This window comes from Maniola hyperantus, chromosome 5 (genome assembly GCF_902806685.2).
Source record: "Maniola hyperantus chromosome 5, iAphHyp1.2, whole genome shotgun sequence".
NCBI classification, from domain to species: domain Eukaryota; kingdom Metazoa; phylum Arthropoda; class Insecta; order Lepidoptera; family Nymphalidae; genus Maniola; species Maniola hyperantus.
The window spans coordinates 2,035,650-2,060,096 of record NC_048540.1 but is presented as its reverse complement, the minus strand read 5'-3'; the positions used below and the strand labels follow the sequence as shown (position 1 = coordinate 2,060,096).

Sequence of the window (24,447 nt, the reverse complement as noted above, 5' to 3'; positions counted from 1 at the left end):
CGTATACCTACCATCAGGTTTTAGTAAAAGGTGAAGATGATGAATAGTATCCCTACGCCTTGCCTTTTTAAAAAACCGGAGCCTTATCCAGTCAGAATATTACTATTACACTGTGTTGGTAGTGGATGAAATCGTTTTATCGACAAAAATAAAAAATATACCTACCTACTCCTGAGCTTTGACCCGCCTACGGTTCTAAATAGCTATAAAAAAATACAAAAGGCGAAGCCTTATCCAGTCACCCTATATCGACACTATGGTGGTGGGCAGGGGCACGTGGGCACAGGTCAGTCCTTGCCCTGCGGCCGTCCGGTCGATCCGTGGACATGGCTGCCGAGTGACGTTTAGTGGCCGATTTAAATAGTTGGACTATTGGACTACGACGCCATGACGGAAGATATCCCTGGTACGTTCCATTTTCAAAATTTTAAAGTTGGTTTAGTTAAAAATGAAAAAAAGCATTTTTTTCAATTTTGTGTTTGGGTTCTGTTCTGAACTTTTATGCATCTATGAACTTGTAAAGCTTGGACCAAAACCAACTTTGGACCAAAGCGTCTTATTATTATTTCCTGTAGGTATGTATTATACCATTTTCAAAATTGGGAACGTAGAATAAACACTGAACTTTTTATTTCTAGTCCGGTTGTAAAATCTTCCAAGGCCCAAGTTCTCGAATGCTCTTGCTAAAGCATAATATTTAGGTAGTGTTGATTTTGAACTTTAAAATTTTATGAATCTGACCTAACTAACGAAGATACCTAATAATACATATCTACATACCTAGATTTACAGCGAGATTAATTTTCTAGATTTTAAAAAGGAAGTACCTACATACTAAACAGAACTAAAGCGTTTTACAAAAAAAATTATGGTTTCAATAGTAGATATATCTATTGAAACAGGTAGGTACCTACGTACATAGCTAGTCTCATGGTATCTAATTGGTAACTGAAAACCCGAATACTAAACATTTTTAGGGTTCCGTACCTCAAAAGGAAAAACGGAACCCTTATAGGATCACTTTGTTGTCTGTCTGTCTGTCTGTCTGTCTGTCTGTCAAGAAACCTACTTCCCGTTGACCTAGAATCATGAAATTTGGCAGGTAAGTAGATCTTATAACAGACATTCGGGGTAAAATCTGAAAACTGTGAATTTATAGTTACATCACACAAAAAAAAATTGTGGTCATGAACTAATAATAATTAGTATTTTCAATTTTAGATTAAAGAAATTAAAGAGCAACCGCCGAGTTTCTTGCTGGTTCTTCTCGGTAGGAACGGCATTCCGAACCAGTGGTTAGTGGTGGTAAATTAAACTACCCGACGCGACGATTCGAAAGCGCTTGTAAAAAGTCTACTTGAATAAAAACATATTCTATTCTATTCTATTATATTCAAAGTAAGGTAACTATATCAAGTGGGGTATCATATGAAAGGTCTTCACCTGTGCATTCTAAAACAGATTTTTATTTATTATTATGCATCATAGTTTTTGAATTATCGTGCAAAATGTTGAAAAAATACGACTGTAGTACGGAACCCTCGTTGCGCGAGAACGAACTCTGTTTCTCAGGTATGATTGTAGTCAAGCGCAATAAACAATAAAAAAACATATACCTAAGTACGAAAATTTCAAACTGCAGCTCGTATTTTTAACGTGGCGCCTCAACCAATTAAATCTATATTAAATACTAGCTGATGCCCGCGACTTCGTCCGCGTGGAGTTAGGTTTTTAAAAATCCCGTGGGAACTTTTTGATTTTCCGGGATAAAAAGTAGCCTATGTCACTCTCCAGATCTTTATCTATACCCTTGCAAAAAATCACGTCAAACCGTTGCACCGTTGCGACGTGATTGAAGGACAAACCAACAAACAAACACTTTCGCATTTATAATAAGGGTCTATCTTCTAAGTTTTTCAAGAATGATTTATTCTATGAAAAAATGTCGCGGAAACAATTTCGCCCAGACAGCTAGTTAGTCATTAGTGGCATTAGTGGCATTAGTGGCATTAGTGGCATTAGCACAAAGCAGTGAAATAATAAAACGTGGCGGCGAGGTAATGTTCATTTCGCATGCCGCGTTGACCTCACAAAGTAACGGGCGATGCAATCCACGTAGCATTTTTTATTTATATGACATCTTATGTATGCCCTTATGAACCTTCATGGACAAACGGTAAACGGTAAGTTTAACAAAAAAGTTTACAGGAAACAAAAGATGTAAAATTTTATTGTCTACAATAATGGTTAGAATAACTTTTGCCCTAAAGTGGATGGTTTCCAAGATATCGGCCAAAAACTTTCCTTCAAGATTGCGATCGAAGCTCCACCTGGATCTGTCAGCATTTTGTGATTTTATGGTCAGTAAGTCCTTAACCTAAAAAAAAATTAAAATTGTATCGGAAATTTAGTGCGAGGTTGACCAAAAAAAAAACCGGCCAAGTGCGAGTCAGGCTCGCGCAATGAGGGTTCCGTACTACAGTCGTATTTTTCGACATTTTGCACGATAATTCAAGAACTATGATGCATAAAAAATCATATGATACCCCACTTGATATAGTCACTTACTTCGAAAGTTGAAAATACTAATTATTAGTGCATGACCACAATTTAATTTTTTTTGTGTGATCTAACCCTAAATTCACAGTTTTCAGATTTTTCCCCAAATGTCAGCTATACGATCTACCTACCTGCCAAATTTAATGATTCTAGGTCAACGGGAAGTACCCTGTAGGTTTCTTGACAGACAGACAGACAGACAGACAACAAAGTGATCCTATAAGGGTTCCGTTTTTCCTTTTGAGGTACGGAACCCTAAAAACGGCTTTATTTACTGGGCTATAGGTATATTTAGCGAGGCAATTTACCTACGAGTACGTAGGTAAATTGGAAAATTAATTTCTTATGAAAAATGTGTCACTACATTTTCCGTTTTGGTTACACAGACAAAACAAATACCGGCTAACGTTCGTTTCCCATTATGCAGTAACAAATGTAGGTAGATAAATATAAACCTATTCCTAGGAATAAACGACCCACGGCCCACACACGTTGAAATTAATATGCAAATAGAGTAGGTATGATTAATAGGAAAAGCAATCACGGTAAAAGCTTTCCTGTAAAAGATAGTAAAATAAATCTATTAAAATCGAAAATCGAAAAGAACAATGTGTAATCGATATACCAATTCGATTTGTTTGTAAATAAATTAATATTTACAAAATAATAGATTCAATGGATAATAATACCAGCTAATAATAATAGAATTACACCTACATTTTCCTAAATTCTGTACCTATTTATTTGTAAAACATTTCCTGATTTATAGTAGGTTTCTGCTGCATAGGTAGGTTGGTACTTAGTAGAAATCAACAAAAAAATATAATAGTACCAAAAAATCGATACCTAGTATACGTACCTACCTATATCTTTCGTATAATTTGCCCTTTCATAGACTGGATTCTTAGAAATTAGATTAGATCTAAAAATACTTAGTCATTTGAACCAAAAATATCCTTTATTAATGTATGTAAAAGCTGTAGAAAAGACGTATTAACATTAACATACAGTTAATGGCTCGCACGAAGGAAAAACGCCGTAATTTTCCCGAACAAAAGAAACTAAATTTGGGATTTTGATACCAATCTCTAGAAGTGTGAAGCGGTCAGGCAAGGTCAAGGGGAGGAGGTGACGTGTCGGACTAAAGGTTCGTACGCACCTGAGCGGCGCGGCGCGGCGCTTCAGTCCGACTGCAGAACGCGTCACCTCAGGCCGCTCGACGGTGCCTACCGCACTACAACTTCAGTACGCGGCACCTCGCGTCACTTGCGCGTCACTTTTATACCCGTTCGCGTACGAGCAACAACGTCGCAAGATGAGCGACAGTGAAGAGGATTTGATTATTATTTCTTTGTTGTGCAGAAGAAGAACGAATTATCGAAGAGAAAAAACCGGCCAAGTGCGAGTCAGGCTCGCGCAATGAGGGTTCCGTACTACAGTCGTATTTTTTCGACATTTTGCACGATAATTCAAAAAATATGATGCATAAAAATAAATAAAAATCTGTTTTAGAATGTACAAGTGAAGACCTTTCATATGATACCCCACTTGGTATAGTCACTCACTTCGAAAGTTGAAAATACTAATTATTAGTTCATGACCACAATTTAATTTTTTTTGTGTGATCTAACCCTAAATTCACGGTTTTCAGATTTTTCCCCAAATGTCAGCTATAAGATCTACCTACCTGCCAATTTTCATGATTCTAGGTCAACGGGAAGTACCCTGTAGGTTTCTTGACAGACAGACGGACAGACAGACAGACAGACAGACAGACAGACAGACAACAAAGTGATCCTATAAGAGTTCCGTTTTTCCTTTTGAGGTATGGAACCCTAAAATAGGGGTTCGAGATTTGTGTAGTCCACGCGGACGACGTCGCGGGCATAAGCTAGTATAATATAAACACAAGTACAACAATAGGTAGGCATATTTCCGAAACTATTAATTCTACCTAGATGAAGTAGGTAGGTATAATATGTACATAATAATATATTATATTATAGTTATTTAATCAGGATTATTTTTACCATTGATGTTTTCTCATAACGCTCGGAGAGACATTTATACATTTAGACACTGGGAAGGGGGGAAGCCGACATCCTAGGGGTTGGGTCCTTTGAGGATATACTTCTAAGAGCATGAGGAACACGTCATGTGCCAAAAATTAAACCTACGTTATTTATTTTGAGGTCTATCTTGCCGATTCTTGCCTGTACTTTAAATACCTAACAAGATGCGCGTGTATCTTATTCGAGCGACGTACGCATACTGAAGCGCCGCGCCGCGCCGCTGGGTATGTCGCACTAGCGTCACTGCGCTGCGCGTCGCTTCGCTGCGCTTCAAAATATTCTCTCCAGCCGTGCCGCGCGGCAACGCGCGGTGAAGCGCTGTGCAGCGCCGCTCTAGTGCGATATGCGCCATACAAAATGATAGAAATGATATTTTGAAGCTCTGTGCCGCGACGTGCAGCTCGCTGAAGCGCCGCGCCGCGCCGCTCAGGTGCGTACAAACCTTAAGTGCTAATACACTGAAGGCTTAATAGGTAGGTAGGTCTAGGACTAGGTACACTAACAATACCTACACTGTAATGACTTCTTAAGGTTCGTTGCATAAACTAAGGCAATTTTTTTGAAGCATTGGTGGTGCGTAGTAGTTGAGACGTCAGCCCCCTGTTTGTGGGGTCTGGAGTTCGATTTCAGGCACGCACTTAGCACTCTAACTCTGCGGAGTTATGTAGGTATGTGTGTTTTAAGCAATTAAATATCACTTACTTTACACGCTTATTTTGCCTACTGCTATACTACATTATCGCAACCAAACTTTAAATTGAATATGGTAATTTTATTACAAACAAGTGGAAGCTCTGACGCCATAGGTCAAAGTACCTATAGCAGAATGAAATCAGCTTTCAGTGGCCCTTTGATTTATTATGGCGTCAATTCCAGCTAACAGTAGAAAAGCCGTCATGACTCATGAAAATGAAATATAGCTACTCTGTTAATGTAATGTAAAAAGCTAGTCGTTCTCGGACTAGGTATAGGTAATAAGCATGAAGAAAAATTTTATATAATAGAGCAGTGCATAATACGTGTACCTACCTACGCCCAGCAAGACGTGACCTTCGGTTGGACTTGAACTTTTCTGATTTGTAGACAAATCAGAAAAGTTCAAGTCCAACTAATCTTCTTTTTGTTAGGTTGGTTGAAAATTGATTAAAACCCCATGGAGCAAACAACTTTTATACATACAAGGAAATACTAACTGACATATCAAAGTGCAGGTCAAATGAAGGATTCACAAACTTGCCACTCTGCATTTAAGATTCCGGTAGTAAGAGAAGTACCCTGTAGTACCGCGTAGAACGCATTCTACTGAAAGGATGTAGATAGGTATGCATCAAAGACAAAATGGACAATATTGTGAATTAAAAAAATCTAAAAATTTTAAAATCGTATCATAGGGTTAGCAACCCTGAGATCGATAATTGAACCGTGTGCACGTCTATCGCATTCGATAACGAAACGGGGGATATCCCGTCGCTGCTTTTACGAGTAGGTACTTAGTTATTGTATTTTCTCGCGTCTATTAACGGGGATTCCCCGCCATTTATTTTCGATGTATTTTCTCACAAATAGGCTTCATTAATCAGTTCGACGTGTACTTACCGAGTACCTACCGACATAATTTTCGAAAAGTTTTTTGACAAAATATCAATTAGTTGATTAATTAGGCAAACCCCCAAGGGCCCAAAGTAGTCAAACTCACGACCCGTCGCTTATTTTGATGTTAAAATTGGCTTGTTTTTTGCAGACACGGGCGCAGTGTTCACGTTCGGCAAGTCCCACTTCGCGGACAACGAGCCGAGCCACTTCTTCATCAAGAACGACCCCATCGTCGCCATCTCGTGCGGCGACGAGCACAGCGCGGTCATATGCCGTAAGTTTTACAGTTCATACTCCAGGACGTCCGCAGAGCCCTCATCTCAGCTAACGTGAGATGAGGGCTACGTCATCACGTCTTGGCGGCTTGACCTTGTGCGCTCAAGCCGCCAAGTCTGAGCCGCGCAGAAGGCAAGCGTCCAGATAGCTTGAAACTTGTCTCATGGCAAAATGGTAAATGTAGGACGCGACGTGCACTTTTACAGCACCAAGTCGAACGACGCGACTGGCATAGAAAAGTACCTGTTTGTTCCACTGGCGATGGTGATGATAGACTGGTAGGGCAGGAGAAAGGGACGGCGGCGAAGAGCTTTGTGCGCGACAGCACCGACGATTGGCGTGAGAAAAAAACCAGCCTAACGGGTTTCAAGTAAGTATATGCACGCAAAACATGCTAAACAATATTGTCTCTAGAATCTGGATGCAACCATAACAACTCTCTGGATGTTATCGCTCGACTTAGCAGATCAGCGCCGTTAGTTGAAACGTGATTTCCACTACAGGACCATGTGATTCTATTAGTATCCATCGGTATTACGACAATTGTGACCAGCCCACGACCACTTCAAGGTTCTAGCCTTGAAAACATTTCGGTTACATTATAATTCTATGGCGATATATTTAGTTTCGGACTTTATCAACTAAATTCCGAGCATAACTCTTTCCATAGCATGCTGACCTTAAACCTTTAAAACCTAAATGCTTCAGAAAATGGGCGAGTGTTCGTGTTCGGAGCAAACGCGTGGGGCCAGCTGGGCTTGGGGCACAAGGACGAGGTGACGCGGCCCAGCTGCGTCAAGTGGCTCAAACCGCACCGCGCCCTCTTCGTGGCCTGCGGACGCGCTCACACAGTCTTCGTCACAGGTAATTCTTACTGATAAAAACACATAAGGGGCAAACTGGGCTTGGGGGACAAAGTAGGTAAGGTTAGTACGGGCCTGCAGAAATGACCCATTGATTTGTTTTTCAAATTCAGCAATGATCATAAAATTATTGATTCTTTCTCATGATGCGAAACAATCCTTCTTGAAACTTTTGTGAAACACAAAATACTTTGAAGTACTTAGGTGTCAGGATATGAAAGCTTTTTGTCATTTTCCAGATACCAACGCAATATACTCTGTGGGCTGCAATGACGAAGGCCAACTGGGCACAGGAGACATGGAACACCAGAGTATACCGCAGTTCGTGGAGCTGGATGTCGACCAGCCTATCAAGCAGGTCTCTGCGGGAAGCAACCACACGGCTCTGTTGACTGGTGAGTGATTTTCCGTTGAAATGATTTTCAAATTGCAGTCCAGCATTTACCGGTCAATACAATAATTTCTTCTTTCTTTCAATTTTTATTTATTTAAGTACAATAAACTTACAACTAAACTTACAATAATCTTCTTCATAACCCATGGGCCATACCTATGTAGGAGGTAATTCATGCACTCTAGGACCGACGTTTCTCTAATGGCCATTGGCTCAACTTTAGCATGCTATTTCTAGTAACTCTTGTTCCCTGTAAACTCAACCATTTCCTGATTTTTTCTGTTTTGGACAAAACCTTGTGGATAAATTTAAAACAAATGTACTCTGTTTTCATAGACGACGGTCGTGTTTTCGTTTGCGGCTCGAACTCGGAGGGGCAGCTGGGTCTGGGCGACACGGCCCGCTCTTGTGTCCGCTTCACGGAGCTCAAGTTCGTCGAGAAGATCGCCTTCGTCGAGTGCGGGTACTATCACACCGTATTTATCACTGGTGAGTTATGTTGCGTAGCGGATGAAGAGTCCGTTTGCAGCTTGAACTCGGAGGGGCAGCTGGGTCTGGGCGACACGGCGTGCTATTGCGTCCGCTTCACGGAGCTCAAGTTCGTCGAGAAGATCGCCTTCGTCAAGTGCGGATACTATCACACCCTGTTTATCACCGGTGAGTTATGTTGCGTGGCGGACGATGTATTCGTTTACGGCTCGATCTCGGAAGGCCAGCTGGGTCTGGGCGACACGGCTTCACGGAGCTTAAGTTCATCAAGTGTGCGTACCTGTCACTCCAGTTTATCATGACTGGTGAGTTTAGTTGCGTAGACGAGGGCCACATAACCACGTAACGATTGCGGATCAAACTCGGTAGTGCAGCTGGCATCTTGTTCACAGCTAGGTTGATTCTATCGATTCTAAATTCATAGAATGTGCTCGTATGACAAATGAATAAAGTTCCAATTCATCCTCTTCCAGCGCAAGGAGCAGTATTCGTCACAGGCGACAACGAACACCAAAAACTAGGCATTCCCGATATGACAACCATTTACGTCCCCCAAGTACTACCTCTAGATATACAAATAAAAAGCGCGTGTTGCGGAGCCAACCACACCTTCCTGTTATCTATGGACGAAGCTAAGATCCTAGCTTTTGGCTCCAATGAAAAGGGACAGCTAGGGATGCCGAAGGATGTGGAAAATGTTACGAAACCAACTGAAATCAGTATGGAGAAACTGTTTGACGGGTACCAGTTGAAGTTGGTTGCTTGTGGGGCGATGCACACTGCTTTTGTAACAGGTAAATATCACTCATAAATTAGGCGAAATCTCTTATTTGGACTTCGAGATATTTTTAATAAATCTCAAAAGGACGTTTATAAATAATATTTTTAGCATTGTTTGGAGATGGAATTGTGCAATATTACTTAAAAATCATTTTATTCAATTCAGAGTTATTTATATATTTTTAAACAATTTAATGTACCTAATACACAAACAATTCATTGTTTGAAAGATAGAGGAAACTTAATTTAAATTCGAAAAAGTTTCAAAAATTAAAATACCGACAGCTGAAACTTCAGATAGATAACTTTTTTATGTACCTAATGGCAATTTAAAACCAATGTTACTTTACTATACAAATAATTACCTAACTAATGTTATTTCTAGATAATGGCCTACTTTACACATGCGGCGAATCGCGCCACGACAAACTATGCTTAGAAGCAATCGACGCCGATAACTCAAATGAGCCCAATCAATACTTACCAAAGCGGGTCACCGCTATGAACGGCTTCATTGTCGACAACGTCGCTTGCGGCGGCTGCCACACTCTACTCACAGCCACTAAGGGCTCCAACGCCGACTTTACGAACAACGACTTCAGTATCGTAAACGAAGAAAGAAAGACTTCCATACCAGAATTGCCGCCTCTACAAAAAATACCAGCTATGCCGAAAGCTGACAACGTTCTAGAAGATATAACGAACTCAAACATAAACAGGCATAGTAGTACTGACATTATAAATGGAAACGTTGAAGAAATTGCCTCGATAACTTCTTTAGAGGGAAACGTAAGCGGATCTCATATAGTCAACATAAATGATTTGGAAATAGATAACGTAAGTAAAGGAAGTTTGAATGAAATACCGAATATAGTTAAAGATGAAGTTAATAATACGTTGGGCGAAAATGTTGATAATGCTATAAAAAGTGCGGGAGAAAATATGGACAATGCGGTGGAGAGAGTTGAACAAAATATGGGTAAATTTATGGGAAGTACAGAAACTAGTATGGGAAAATTTATGGACAATGCAAACAAAAATTTGGATAACGTTCTAGATAATGCAGAAACAACAGTTCTTAAAGGCAAAAATGATATCGAAAATATTATTAAACAGGGTAAAGACGAAATTGAAAATATTACTAAACAGAGTAAAGACGAAATCGAAAATGTAACTAAGAGTGTAACGGAAACCATCCATACAAAAACTGAAGCTGTTGAAGATATATTCAAAAAGACAATAGTCGATAGAGCTCCCGGTTTACATTGCGACGAAAGGAAAGTTCTAGAAGTTCCCGATAAATTATCTGAAACAGCCAATTCTCCGCCTCCAAAAACACCAATAATTCAAGATTTGTTAGACATTCCTGATATATCACAAATGAGTCCAAATTTAAGCAGGAAAAGTGACGATGGGCAGAAAAGTGAAACTGGACAATCTGAAAATGAAACCATACCTTGCGGATCCGACAAATCTAGTCCTCCGGATAAACTCGCTAAAACTCAAGCCGTGATGCCAATAGGTAACAGTATTATATAGTAGGTATATTAACTCACCTATTAAAGTTTTATTATTTCTTATTTTTCCTAATTTCTTAACAGTATTCTATCGAAGGTTTGAAAGATCTAGATCTAATTGATAAGTAGTATATTTCTTTTCTGGCCACGTTACTCCATATTTCAGTAAAATCTTAATAGATTTCAACTCCTATCTTTTTATTTGAACGAGTACCCATTTAGCCTCAAGTTGGTTCCACAAACTTGATGGAGGAGGCTCCTGTAGTAGTGGAGCGGTGCGGGAGGGTGACAGCTGTCACAAGTTGACAAATCACTGCGCTTTCGCGTCCCGTCATCATACCCTTTCCCGCAGAAACCTACACTAGTTAATGCCTGTAACTAGTGTTGTTTTATAGTATTTAAATATTTATGTATTTTCTAGTACCTATTAAGATAATATGATATTTATTTGCAAGTGCGTAGTGAAGACCACATCGATGCTCACGATGCTAACTGCGAGGACACTACGGACGTCGTTGTCAACAAGGCGGAGGAGCGAGGCCGCTTCTCGCGCATATTCCAATCCATCAAAGACAAGGAGAACTCTTGCATGGGCAAGGGAAAAGTCATTGAAGAGAAAGTCCAAGGTAATGCTTATTCTTTTATTTTACGAAGTTATTTCTATTTTAATTTAAGGCCTCTCGCAATTGCCAAACTTTAAGCAGGTTTAACTTTAACTTAAATATTTCTATAAAATCAATAAAGTAAAATTAATCAAACAAAACAAAAACGAATACTTACTTTATCATAGGTCTGTGTTTGTAAACATAGGTATCAAAATTATAGTTATCGTATCAAACTTTATTATGATCTAAGTAGGAACACAAACTTAACTACAGTCCGTTCACTATAACTTTTTCCCTAACGTATGTTGGCACCATTGCAAATCATACAGTAATAAACCCTGAGCTCTAAGGAATAAGGCAAACAAAGCAATGGTGCCAACATTGACGGCAGGGGAAAAGTTGTAGGAACGGACTGTAAGTACTTACAAGTTACATAGCTTTGTGTTCACAACCAGGGTTAATCTGAACTTAGTGAACCTTCAAAGCGCAAGGCACACCGGCAGAACCGATGCGCGGAGTTTTTCTTAGTAACAACTCCAACTATATTGCATACATTTTGAAAACGCACTCGCATGTGTTCTACGTGTCAACTGTCATGTCAAATAGGATTTTAGTCTAAGTCGATTTTAGTTAATCTAAGGGTAAGCCCTTGGTAAACCGAACTTTTGACAGAGTAGACAAGAGTGTCCTCAAAATGTATGTACAGTAAGCGGCAGTACATCGGCCTTTAGAATGACATTTTGGCTTTGTAGAGCGTTGTCTCTGTCTCTTTATACCTATATGACGTTTTGTCGGTCTCAACGACAGAGACAGTGCTCTACAAATCTGTTATCTCCTTCTAAAGGCGAATTGCCTTTAGAAGGAGATAGCAGATAGCGCTCCTAGGAAAGGCATTCAGAACCAGTGCGCGGCAAGCTCAGGCGCATTTAAACGCTGCGCGCATCTTCCGTGTTTTGTTTTCACACAATCGTAGTATGCCAATTTGAGCGTTATGTCAACGTACATAAAGTTGAGCTTACGTAGTAATCAAGGAGATTGAGTGGACTCCACTCCACTTCGTCTGTTTACGCTGGCCCTGACAGGTAACTTCTTCACATACCTTTTTTTATGATTTTTAATTAAAAATGATTAAAAAATATTCACAATATAAAAAGACATAAATTGGCTGCTCCGAATGACATTCACTCTTTACAGTGTTTACTATAAAATACAGTGCTAAGAAAGTCGTAATTCAGAAAAAGTTTATTGTTATTTTAAGAAGTTATCTGTTAGGTATTTTTAGATTAACCCTGTAGTTATACCGGCTAAAAACAAGGGTACCCTAGTGAAAATTTCTCAGTAAGAACTCTTCTATCTACTTTACATTATGTACTATTTAAATAGTAATTTGATACCCTACCTAATTAATGCCTATACCCTGGCTTGGAACCCTGTACACGCCATATTATTCTATACTAGTATTGGTTTGGACATATACCACAAAGGAATATTCTATAGAACCTATTGGTTTTGTTATAGAAAATGTCCACAAAGGAATATTCTATACTATAGTACCTATTGGGTTTGTTATAGAAAATGTTCACAAAGAAATATTCTATAGTACTTATTAATATTGTTACAGAAAACGTCCACAAAGGAATATTCTATAGTACCTATTGGTGTGTTATGGAAAATGTCCACAAAGGAATATCCTATAGTACTTAATGGTTTTGTTATAGAAAACGTCCACAAAGGAATCGACACCGCCGACGAGACAGTCCACAGAGTGGAGGAGCGAGTGGAGACAGAGATCAGGAACCAGACCAGCTCCAGAACATGCACTATTTTATAAGTAAACTAGTTAATTTATGTATTTAGAAGCTACACTTAAGGCAACATTAAAAAAAATCATGCGTCTAGACTATGCATAATAATTCTAGTTATATAACATTTTCAATATTATGGACTAATGTTTTATAGCAAGGTTAAACAGCGTGGACGTGTTATACAACAAAATACTCATATTTGCTCATGTTTCATAATCTGGACCCACTGAAATAATATTCATATATTACATAACAATAATGCTAAGAACACATTGGCGCAACATGCCGCCTGAAGTGAAATATTGCAAACGTGTCTGCGATAAATCAATTTAAGACGTCAATCTAATAAAACCGTAAAGTGCGCGTTACACCCGTAACCCGAGAGAAGCGAAGCTTGTTACGCTTTGTATAGGTGTAACACGTCGGAAATATCTGCGCACCTCGCTGGACTGCGCTTCCCCGCAGCTCGCCCGTTTTCGCCTATCCAGTACCGGTGCCATCCCAATTTTCCGTTTAGAAACTTTGCTTCACTTCACAAACACCGAATTTTGGGTGAAAGACCTTTTGTGTATCTTCTATTAATATTAAATACAGACCTAGTCAGTGTTTTGTCTTCTTAAATGTTTAAAAAATTAGGTAAATAAAGTTTTTATTCTTACTATTAATGGAATATTTTATTAAGGTGCATCCAAACACTGATCATATAACATGTTATACTTAAATTAAGTGTTTACTTTCAATATTTTTATGGAAAATAACATTGTTCAACAATGCAATATTTTATTACAAAAGTTATATAACATGTTACATGGTCTGGACCTTTTAGACACACCTAATCCTATTCTAATAATACAAAAGTCACAAAGCTTGAAAAGATTTGCGGTTTACAAAAAATACTTTAAAGTTACTACCTACTAAAGAATGAACATTCTTGGCGAAAGAGCCCCATACCTACAGAATGAAACTATTTCACCATAAATATATTTTTCCTGTAGTATCTTATCACAACGATCTCTAAAAATCACATATAATATATTAAATAATTACACATACTATTAACTTACTTGTAACAATTTAAAGAGAGAAAAAAGGTACCCATCTGTTAGGGGCAATGTGATCAATCAGGCAATGTGATTAGATAAATGCGAAGCGAGTCCTAATATTCTTTACTAGTATTTCCATATTTTGAGCGAAATACGACCTAAATGACGTCTAATAAATGTCAATTTGCTACGGAAGTGTGTCTCAGTAATTATCAAATCAAAGCACGAATAATGTTCTTACCTAGCGCAGTTATAAGGCGCCGTCCTATTATCATCGCTCGTGCGATGATGCGTGCGTCTGACGAAAATGATCGAAAATGATCGCGCGTCCCGTGCGTTCAAACAAACTGTGTTCTATTGAATGTCCTATTGAAGATCGCGCGATCATGCACGCATCGCACGATGAAATCGCATCGCATCATCGCGCGACATTAGGACGGCGCCTAAGATAGATAAGACAACACAGACCACTAAAGAACATCGCAGAACCCAATATGCGTTCACCTTAATCACATTGCCCTGCTGCGCGATTGCGGGAGAATGACAGCTATACTGTCACGATCGCAATCGCCTCTGATTGGTTGACGCTCGCTCACTATTGGCCACAATGCATTGTAGCAACAAGAATCGCACAAATTCAGCCAATCACAACAATTGATATTGTAATAATGATTGATGCAGGTTTTAGGCAATCGCCATGCACATTAATCATTTCGCTCGTACATATACGAAACTAAATATATCTCCTAAATTTTTAACAGTTTAGTTTACCAAATCACAATAATTATGAGATCTGCCTTATCATAGAGATGATGCAAAAAGTTATCACAGAAATAATTTCATTCATAATAAAAGCTACAAATTTAATATCCTTCTAAGATTGACGATATAGACCACTAACAAACACCATAGAACCCAATTTACTTGTAACAAACATTTACTTGTAATTTTAGTGACATAGTATTTTTCAAACCCGCAATGTACAGCGCGCAAAACTCGGGCTTAATGCGTCCCTTACGACGCGGTATTGGCCTCGCGGCACTTATCCACGCAACGTTCGTTGACCTCTAGAATCAGTTATTTGCATTGCGTACTTTTAGAAAATAGAAGATTTAAAAAAAAAGCGTTTTTTGTGGTATTCTATCAGTAATCATCGTTCTACTTACACTACGCGGCCGAAAGTAATGTACATCGGCTTTTAGAATGACATTTCGGCTTTGTAGAGCGTTGTCTCTGTCACTCTATGACGTTTTGTCGGTCTCAACGACAGGGACAACGCTCTACAAACCTGCTATCACCTAGAGGTCGATGTACATTACTTTCGGCTTCGTACTGTCCAATCCGTATACTACAGTTATCGGTTATCATCACAATTTTGAAATTCATTTTAAAAGCTTTAAAGAAATGATGAGGAAGTTTCTAGCCAACGTTCGATAAAATTTTCATAGATGGCGCTAAATTACTACTACCACTAAAAACGAAAAATTATACCAAATCTATATAATCTATGCTTTAATGTTTAGGTCGTGTCAATCAATGATATAGATGAAGAGTAACAGCTAGCTTGCACTGCAGTTTTCCTTATGTTTCTTCCCCACAAAATCTGTGAACTATAATAGAAGTAATAATTACTTTTGCATCGGGGAAGAAACGTACGGATTGACTTGACCTAAAGCATAGATCATATAGATATAGGTATTACTTTTCGTCTTTAGTAATGGCAGTATTAATAATAATAATAGTTTTTTTTTTTTATGTGTATTCAGCGCCAACTATGAAAATTTTATCGAACGTTGCCCTGAAACTTCCTCATTGGAAACTTATAATAAAAGTTACATATTGAATATACTTGTGACAGTGTTGTGTTGTTGGAAGGCCAGTCTGCCGCGAAGGTCCAGCGTGGTTAGGAGTGTATTTCCTACATCTTTGATCGCCTGCTCGTTCCTGTAGTTTGGCACCCACACGGCTGAAACGGACAAAAATACATACCTATAGTACGCGACAGGTAGTCAAAGTCAAAGTCAAATTATTTATTCAGAACATTATTATTACTATTTTAGATGATGCCCGCGACTTCGTCCGCGTGGATTTCGAAAAAATCGGAAACCCGGAAAATTCCGTAGGAACTCTTTGATTTTCCGGGATAAAAAGTAGCCTATGTCCTTCCCCGGGATGCAAGCTGTCTCTGTACCTTTCGTCAAAATCGGTTGAACGGATGGGCCGTGAAAGGCTAGCAGACAGACAGCCAAACACACTTTCGCATTTATAATATTATAGTATGGATAGGTAACATTGTTTTGCTTATACTGATGGTCAAAATTTGTAAGATGATATAGTGTTGATCAAATCAAATCAAATCAAATCATTTATTTGCACGATTGCAGGTACAATGATGGTGTTACAGTGGTTTATTTACAGCTACAATCCGCCATACAGTGGGTATGCAAAATTTATTTTCTTATTATCTATTATTAATAAGCTATTTTATAGCTTAATTAAAATGGAAATGGGCTGGACATATTTGTAGGTTGGATAAGATGAGATGGACAAAAAAGGTGACTGAGTGGGTTCTGAGAAACAGAAAAAGGAAAAGAGGACGACAAAGAAAGAGATGGCGGGATATTTTTGCCCAAAATGTAGGACCGGACTGGATGAGGAAAGCTCGAGATAGGGAGCTTTGGAGAGATTTGGGGGAGGCCTACGCCATTGAGGCGACTAATGCGTGACTGAATATATTACTATAAGAGACTTAAATATAACATATAAACATAAATTTTGACATTAGAAACTAATTTTATTATGACGATGAATGAACTGATATATTTTTATGAATTGATATTGTTTCGAATACGATGAATTTATGATCAAAAATGATGTAAAAATAAATAAATTATTGTAATAGGGGATATAATTGGAATTAACGTATTAGACAATAAAGGCTTTTTTATTTTTATTTTATTTTATTTATTTTATTTATTTTATAGCTTGTTTTCATTTACATCGTGCGTAGGTTTTTAGAATTAATTACATACTTAAAATCGTCTCTATTACGTCTCTATTAACTTACAAGAATGCTTACCAATTCTATTTTTCGCTCGAATACTGACTACCGCTCCGCAAATCGAATTAGGTACACAGAAATTTTCACCGATCATCAACAGTATCTGAAAAATACGATTTAATTATTGTTTTATTAGGGTTCCGTACCTCAAAAGGAAAAACGGAACCCTTATAGGATCACTTTGTTGTCTGTCTGTCAAGAAACCTACAGGGTACTTCCTGTTGACTTAGAATCATAAAATTTGGCAGGAAGGTAGGTCTTATAGCTGACATTCGGGGGAAAATCTGAAAACCGTGAATTACATCACACAAAAAAAATTGTGGCATGAACTAATAATTAGTATTTTCAGCTTTCTAAGTAAGATAACTATATCAAGTGGGGTATCATATGAAAGGTCTTCACCTGTGCATTCTAAAACAGATTTTTATTTATTTTTATGTATCATAGTTTTTGAATTATCTTGCAAAATGTCGAAAAAATACGGCTGTAGTACGAAACCCTCATTGCGCGAGCCTGACTCGCACTTGCCCGGTTTTTTGTACTGAGAATAAATACTTAGTAAAATATGCATCGACACAGTAGATATGGTACGCCACAGGTCGAGATGGCAATCGGGGTATGGGACGGGGGGGCACACCCGCACGTCACCTGTGCTCGCCCGCACCGGGTTAGCGCGGGAGCGTGTGTGCGGTGCGTTACCTCCCGAATTGCCATCTCCACCTGTCGCGGACAAATATTAATATTATGGTAAAATCACCGCCTTACTTTGAAAACTGAAAATAATAAATATTACCTAGTTCATGAATACATTTAATTTTTTTTGTGATGTAACCACAAATTCACTGTTTTCGGATTTTTCCTTTACTTGTACTATAAGACCTACCTACCTGCCACATTTCATAATTCTAAGTTAACGGGAAGTACCCTATAGATTTTCTTGATTTGTCAAGAAAATCTATAGGGTATTTCCCGTTCACGACAGACACATAGACCGACAGACAGACAGACATACAGACAGATAACAAAGTGATCCTATAAGGGTTCCATTTTTCCTTTTGAGGTACGAAACCCTAAAAAGCTACAGTTAACTAGTTCCTGAAGTCCCGTAACGATATTCTTACCACTAACATCCATATGGAGTCGAGATCGGAGGTATCGCTTCGCTTCTTGTCGAAGTTGATGAGCCAACGACCACCTTCCCGGTTGGCTCTGTCTTCCCACATCGGTCGCAAACCTTCCTTGAACACCGCGAAGTCCTTCCCGCGTTCTAGCTCGGATGGCGGTTTTATATGGTGGTATAAGCTGAAAAAAATATGTATTATAAGACAGACCTTCGAAACGTTCTGCACATATTCTGTATTGTCTGTAGGGCGATTGTCTAAAACCTACATCAATCATTATTAAAATCTCAATAGGCTACTTGACTCATATCTAATTTCGTCCAATAAATGATTATTTATTATAGTATTTTGCTTAAGACAACGAAATATATCAATAACAATTATTAAAAACGCAGGATGGATATATAAATCCAATTTAAAAAAATACAGTCTTTATTTTTATTTGAAACGCAGAAAACGCTGTCAGCCATGATGTGACGTCATTAAATATGTAAACAAAGAAATGTCATCCCGATGTGACGCGGGGACTAACGTAGTGTCCATACATATAAAATTTAGAGTCGTGACTAACTTATATATCAACGCACAGCCTAAACATCTAAACAGCTGATCCTAGATACATGAAATTTGGTGGGTGTGTTCTTTGTAGGTAAAGAGAAGGTATCCACTAGGAAAGGATTTTTTGAAATTTTACCTCTGAGTGGGTTAAATGGAGGTTTGAAATTTATGAAGTCCACGCGGGCGAAGTCACGAGCATAAGCTAGTTTTTATATATTTCTTAAAACTCATAGTAGGTAAACGTAAAAAAATATCGTTTTCTCTTTATAAATTGAATAAGTTATTAAGTAAGACTTACAACAAAGTGATCTTTGCAAAAATAAGGGTTGAAGTCGTTAGTCATATAGGATCCCTTTAACCAAGTCTTCGCGTGTTACGTATATTTATTTCACTGGGCACTCTAATCCGCAACTTTCCTGTGGTCTTTATCGATGCGTTTTTTACATTCTCGGATGATACAATAACGATAATTACTATATTTTTCATGTAAACTAGTATAGAAGTCATGTTTATTAAACTTTGAGAGGTTATGCTGTTGTTTACAAATGCATGACGTCAGAGCACAGATAATCTATCGGCCAAACATGGCCGACAGTGTTTTCACCTGTCTAAGAAAAATATATTTTTAAATTAAAGTTTTACGGTTTTTAGGGCGCAAAAAAATATAGTGTTAATTTTTTTGATATAATAGGACAAATATTAACCATTTAAGACCAACTTTAAAAAAGTGTCAAGTAGCCTATTGTTCTGATTGGCTGAATTTGTGCGATTCGTGTTGCAACAATGCATTTTAGCCAATAGTGAGCGAACGTTAACCAATCAGAGGTAATTGCGATCGTGGCACAGCTACACAGCAATCACAACAATCACTTGTAATAATGATTGATGCAGGTTTCCCGCAATCGAGGTGCAGATGCAAACATCAACCATCATAAGTAGGTCAGTTTACCGACAGCCACCAGTAAATATGGAATTAGTAGGTACTAGAGGCATAACGCACTGAGTACGTTCCTGCGGTAGTGGAGCGGGGCGGGAGGGGTGTGAGTGATGACGTCATCACTCATCTTCAACTACCGCAGGAGTCTCCTCAGTTATGCGCTATACCTATAATGGTACTTATTTATATATTTCACTGATGGAAAATAATCTATCGTCCATTTGATAACTTTATAACTTTTAACTATTAACTTTTAACCAAAAAACGAATGAGTGGTCTGGATTCTTTAGATGCGTTTAGGATACGATAATATCATTCGAGGGTAGGAAGAAAGAAATTGCAGCTATATGAATGAAACTTATTCATCTCAATCAGATTATATCACCGTATGGACAATAGGACATCGATATTTCGATATTTAGAAGCAGTTCAGTATTAAAAAAACATTTACCACCAATAATCTTCAACAAAGCCGAAAGTCGTCAACTTCACCAGGTTGTCTTCCCAGTTGCGCTTGTCGTTGGTGATGAGCCACATGCCCCATGTGTGCTCCAAAGGATGCTTAATTACCTCTTCATAGGTGACCTTCTCGATTATTTCCGGTTTCTCTTCTTCGAGATTCTTAATGTTTTCAGACTTCTCTAGTTTCTCAGACTTTACAGGAATTTCGGGCTCATTGGGTCTTTCAGGTTTATCCAGAGTTTTGTCTTTCTCGGGTGCCTCGAGTATTTGAGGTGTCTCAGACATTTTTGCTTCATCAGGTCTATCAGGCTTTTTGGTGCTATCATACTGATCAGCTCTATTGTGACTATCAAATTTCTGGGGTCTGTCTGACCGTTTTTTATTTTTTCGCTGTCCCTTTGGCGTCTCTGGCCTTTTAGATGTTTCTGGCCTTTCCAGATTCTTGATTTGGGGTCCTTCTGGTCCTTGCGACTTCTCCATCACATCAGGCTTCTTATAGCTTTCATGTTCATCAGGTCTATTGGGACTTTCAAATTTCTGGGATCTCTCTGGCCATTTTGTATTTTTCCGTTGCCCCTGTGGCGTTACAGGCCTATAAGATGTTTCAGGAATTTTCTGACTCTTAATTTGGGGTGCCTCTGGCTTTTGAGATTTGTCCGGTCCATCAGTCTTCTTGCGGCTATAATATTCATCAGGTCTATTGGGAATTTCAAATTTTTGAAGTCTCTCGGGCCATTCTTTTTTATGAAATATCTCAGGCTCCTTGGTCATCTCGGGCCTCTTATATGTTTCAGATCTTGCCTGCCGCTTGACTTGGGGTATTTCATGCCCTTGGGATTTCCCGAGTTCAACAGACTTCTTATGCTTTTCATTTTCATAAGGTCTGTCGATATTTTCAAATTTCTGGGGTTGTTCTGCCCATTTAGTTTTTTTCCGTTGCCCCTTTCGCGTCTCGATCATCCAAGGCATTTCAAATGTCTCCTCACTCATGACTTGGGGTTGTTCAGATTTTTGAGGTTTTATAAGTTCATCAGGTTTTTTAAGGCTTTGGTGCTCATGGGGTCTATCAGGATTTTCAGATTTCTGAAGTATTTCGGACATTCCAGTATTTTTGGGTATCTCAGGTCTCTCTTGACTCTTGACTTGAGATCCTTCGGATTTATGCAGTCCATCAGGCTTTTTATGGCTTTCATTTTCACCAGCTCCACTGGGAGTTTCAAATTTCTGCGGCTCCTCTAGCCTTTCTGTTTTTCCCCGCTGCCTCTTTGGAATCTCAGGCTTTTTAGTTAATTGAGATGCCTTTGGACTCTTGACTTGCAGTTCATCGGAACCTCGAGATTCAAATTTTTGCAGTTCCTCAAGTCTTTCTGTTTTTTCCCGTTGCCCCTTTGATGGCTCGGACTTTTTAGTTAATTCAGATGTCTTCTGACTCTTGGCTTGCAGTTCATCGGGACCTCGAGATTCAAATTTTTGCAGTTCCTCGGGTCTTTCTGTTTTTTCCCGTTGACCCTTTGGCGGCTCGGACTTTTTAGTTGTTTCAGATGTCTTCTGACTCTTGACTTGGAGTTCATCGGGCCTTTGAGATTCAAATTTTTGCGGTTCCTTGCGTCTTTCTGTTTTTTCCAATTGCTCCTTTGGCGGCTCTGGCTTTTTAGTTGATTCAGACGTCTTCTGACTCTTGACTTGGAGTCCATCGGGCCCTTGAGATTTCTCAACTCCATTAGCGTTCTTGGGGAAATCATATTCATCCGGTCTATCAGGATTTCCAGATTTATTTTTGGTCAGCTGTCGCAACTTAGATTTTTCCGGCGTCTCCTGACATACTTGGGTCACTTCAGATAATTTGTCGAGTCCATCAGGCTTCTTGGGGTTTTCAGTTGCATCAAGTCTACTAGGACCGGGAGTTTCTGTTTGTTCCGTCTGCCCCTTGGACGTTTCGGACTTCCCCTTTTTTAACTGCTTATCTTCTTTTTTAACAAGGACCTATTGAGTAAAAAAACCAGTCCGGAATCAATAACATCAGTTTAATAGTTGATACAATACGAGCGATCTCAGTTGGTCGGCCACATCACATAGGCTACTTTTTATCTTGGAAAATCAGAGTTCCCACAGGATTTTTAAAAACGTTTATCCACGTGGACGAAGTCGTAGAGGATATATTGACAAAGAAATGTATCGATATTAACGTCATAAATGTTGAGGGGAGGTTTAGAGCCCCAAAACCCTCCCCCTGGCTAGTAGCCATTAACCTACCTACCTAGTACATATTTAAAACATTGTTTAAGCAATCCTGGTATTTAACATGGAATGACTAGGTAAGTATTCTATACAATTACTATATTATATGCATTGCTGATAACCAAACACATACAAATTGCAACAACGAAAATAAATGGGTATAGTGAACTTTGAAGTCACAATAATAATTAATTTATTAATGCCTACTAATTAAATCGTTAAAGTGAGCAAAACAAAAGATGCTTGGTTAAAAATTAACTTGTGTAGGTACATCATAACTATTATAAACTTGAAACTGGCTGCTATTTTAAAGATTGAAAAATTAAAAATAAAATAACCTAAAATATTATATTAGCTCACCTGTTCAAATTTAGAATATCCGTTCTTTTCTATATGTTTAATTTTACTTTTGCGACCCATTGTTAATCACTGCAACTGCACTTTTTTTCTGGTACCTATGTGAACTCAGAACTGCATGCACAGTAAACTTTAGCCAAAGTGCTTAGAAAAAGTTGTGTCAACTGTTGTTTATTTCAATTTCACGCAGATTCCACTAATCACGATTGGTTGGTGGCGAGTGGTGACGATATTATGCACCCACAATAGTAATTAATGTAATCCGTACTCCTACTCACACTCAATTTCAGGTATGTACATATTAACAAAGAGTATATAATCACATATTAATCAATTAATCTATGCACAGTGCACTCAATGAATCATTTAAAAAATCGGACGATCACGAAAGCACCAAAAGTCCCCACCATAGATAAAACTTACAAATAATGCCCCCGGCGTTATAGAATGAATGGTCCCCGCCCCCAGGCGGTGCCGAATTTCGTGAGTGCAGTGTTGCAAGCTTAAAATGTCTAAACAGTAACTCCAGTTTTCTTTAATTCTTCTTCTGGCTTTACACAGACTCCAGTTTGTAGTACATCAGATCCACATTCTTGCGACAAAAAACGTAGTGATTACACACTCTTTGGCGACAAACAGCAAGCGTGTGGGCATAGATTATCTACTATATACTAGAGATAGATGTGCGACTCTAGATTTCTTTTTCAAAGTTACGCGTGTGCTCACATCTAGAGGGCACTAAAAGCGCGCTAGGCGTGCGAGAGCGCGAAAATTTAAATGCTATTTAAATGTACTTTACTAGAATATTTTATATTTTTGAACATGTTTTAAAAAAACATCAATAATTCCATTAACGTTTGTTTAAAACATGTTTAAAAATATATATTACAAGACTGACTCTTTAAGATACTAAATTATAAAACACTATAGAAATAAAAAGGTTTTAAGGTTTTGTAAAATATTTTATTTTCATAAATTCGTAACTAGGTACATAAAATACATACCCAAATTCAAGACCCACGAGATTGTGAAATAGGTAACGCTCAAATCCAAAATTTTTGGTTATTTACTTTTCATAACTTTCATATTACTACCACAACTGGTGTATTTCAACGATCTTCAAACTGGTGATTGCAAATTTGATAATTCGTAACTATATATTATTTCATTATCAGTCTTGCTTTCTAAATGTTGTCCTACTATCTCTTTTCATTGTTTAAATGGTTTCAAAGAGAGGAGTAGCCAGGTTTTGGAAAGCCATGCAAACATCTGAAAAAGTAATAACATAAAATATGCATTAGTCTATACTTACTTATTGTACTTAATTAGTTGATAGCTGATACCTATAATATAAAAATAACTTAGTCAATAAAGTTCAAAACAAATGTTGTAAGTACACTTAATTACAAAACAAAAAATTTACAGAATTAGTAGGTAGTTAATAATCCATAGCAATATGATAAATGCAAAAGTGTGTCAACCTGTCTGTATGCTAGCTTTTTACAGTAAATTTGTGTAACCGTTTATGATGAAAGTTAGTACAGAGATAACTTGCATCCAGGTAAGGACATAGGCTTCTTTTGTCACGGAAAACTCAAACAGTTCCCATGGAATTCCCAAAAACCCTAAATCCACGTAGACAAAGTGGTGGTCATCATCTGTTTGGTACAGAGATAGCTTGCATCAGACGGTTGTAACTTGTAGGCCACATTTATCC

The 24,447-nt window shown here is 38.3% G+C and overlaps 2 protein-coding genes and 1 long non-coding RNA gene across 4 annotated transcripts in view; 2 read left to right on the top strand and 1 right to left on the bottom strand.

Annotated features, from left to right (window-relative positions):
• Positions 1–24,447, top strand: part of LOC138402371 (uncharacterized) — a 160,190-nt gene that overhangs the window by 108,351 nt on the left and 27,392 nt on the right. The gene's annotated exons all lie outside the window — the stretch shown is intronic.
• On the top strand, positions 266–13,006 carry LOC117982387 (probable E3 ubiquitin-protein ligase HERC3). Of its 2 annotated transcripts, none has more exons than XM_069498631.1 (9): positions 266–406; positions 6,373–6,498; positions 7,209–7,364; positions 7,603–7,758; positions 8,094–8,246; positions 8,720–9,040; positions 9,412–10,548; positions 11,006–11,169; positions 12,867–13,006. In XM_069498631.1, the coding sequence occupies exons 1-9, from the start codon at positions 388–390 to the stop codon at positions 12,981–12,983; spliced, it is 2,349 nt and encodes a 782-aa protein (XP_069354732.1). In that variant the 5' UTR covers positions 266–387; the 3' UTR covers positions 12,984–13,006. The 2 variants fall into 2 exon arrangements, with proteins under 2 accessions (XP_069354732.1, XP_034824635.1); XM_034968744.2 differs by having other exon boundaries at positions 10,999–11,169.
• LOC117982474 (uncharacterized) lies at positions 12,656–23,201 on the bottom strand. Its single transcript, XM_034968829.2, has 5 exons — positions 22,734–23,201; positions 20,125–22,118; positions 18,179–18,359; positions 17,076–17,160; positions 12,656–15,962 (listed from the first exon to the last, which is right to left on the bottom strand). The coding sequence occupies exons 1-5, from the start codon at positions 22,791–22,793 to the stop codon at positions 15,829–15,831; spliced, it is 2,454 nt and encodes an 817-aa protein (XP_034824720.1). The 5' UTR covers positions 22,794–23,201; the 3' UTR covers positions 12,656–15,828.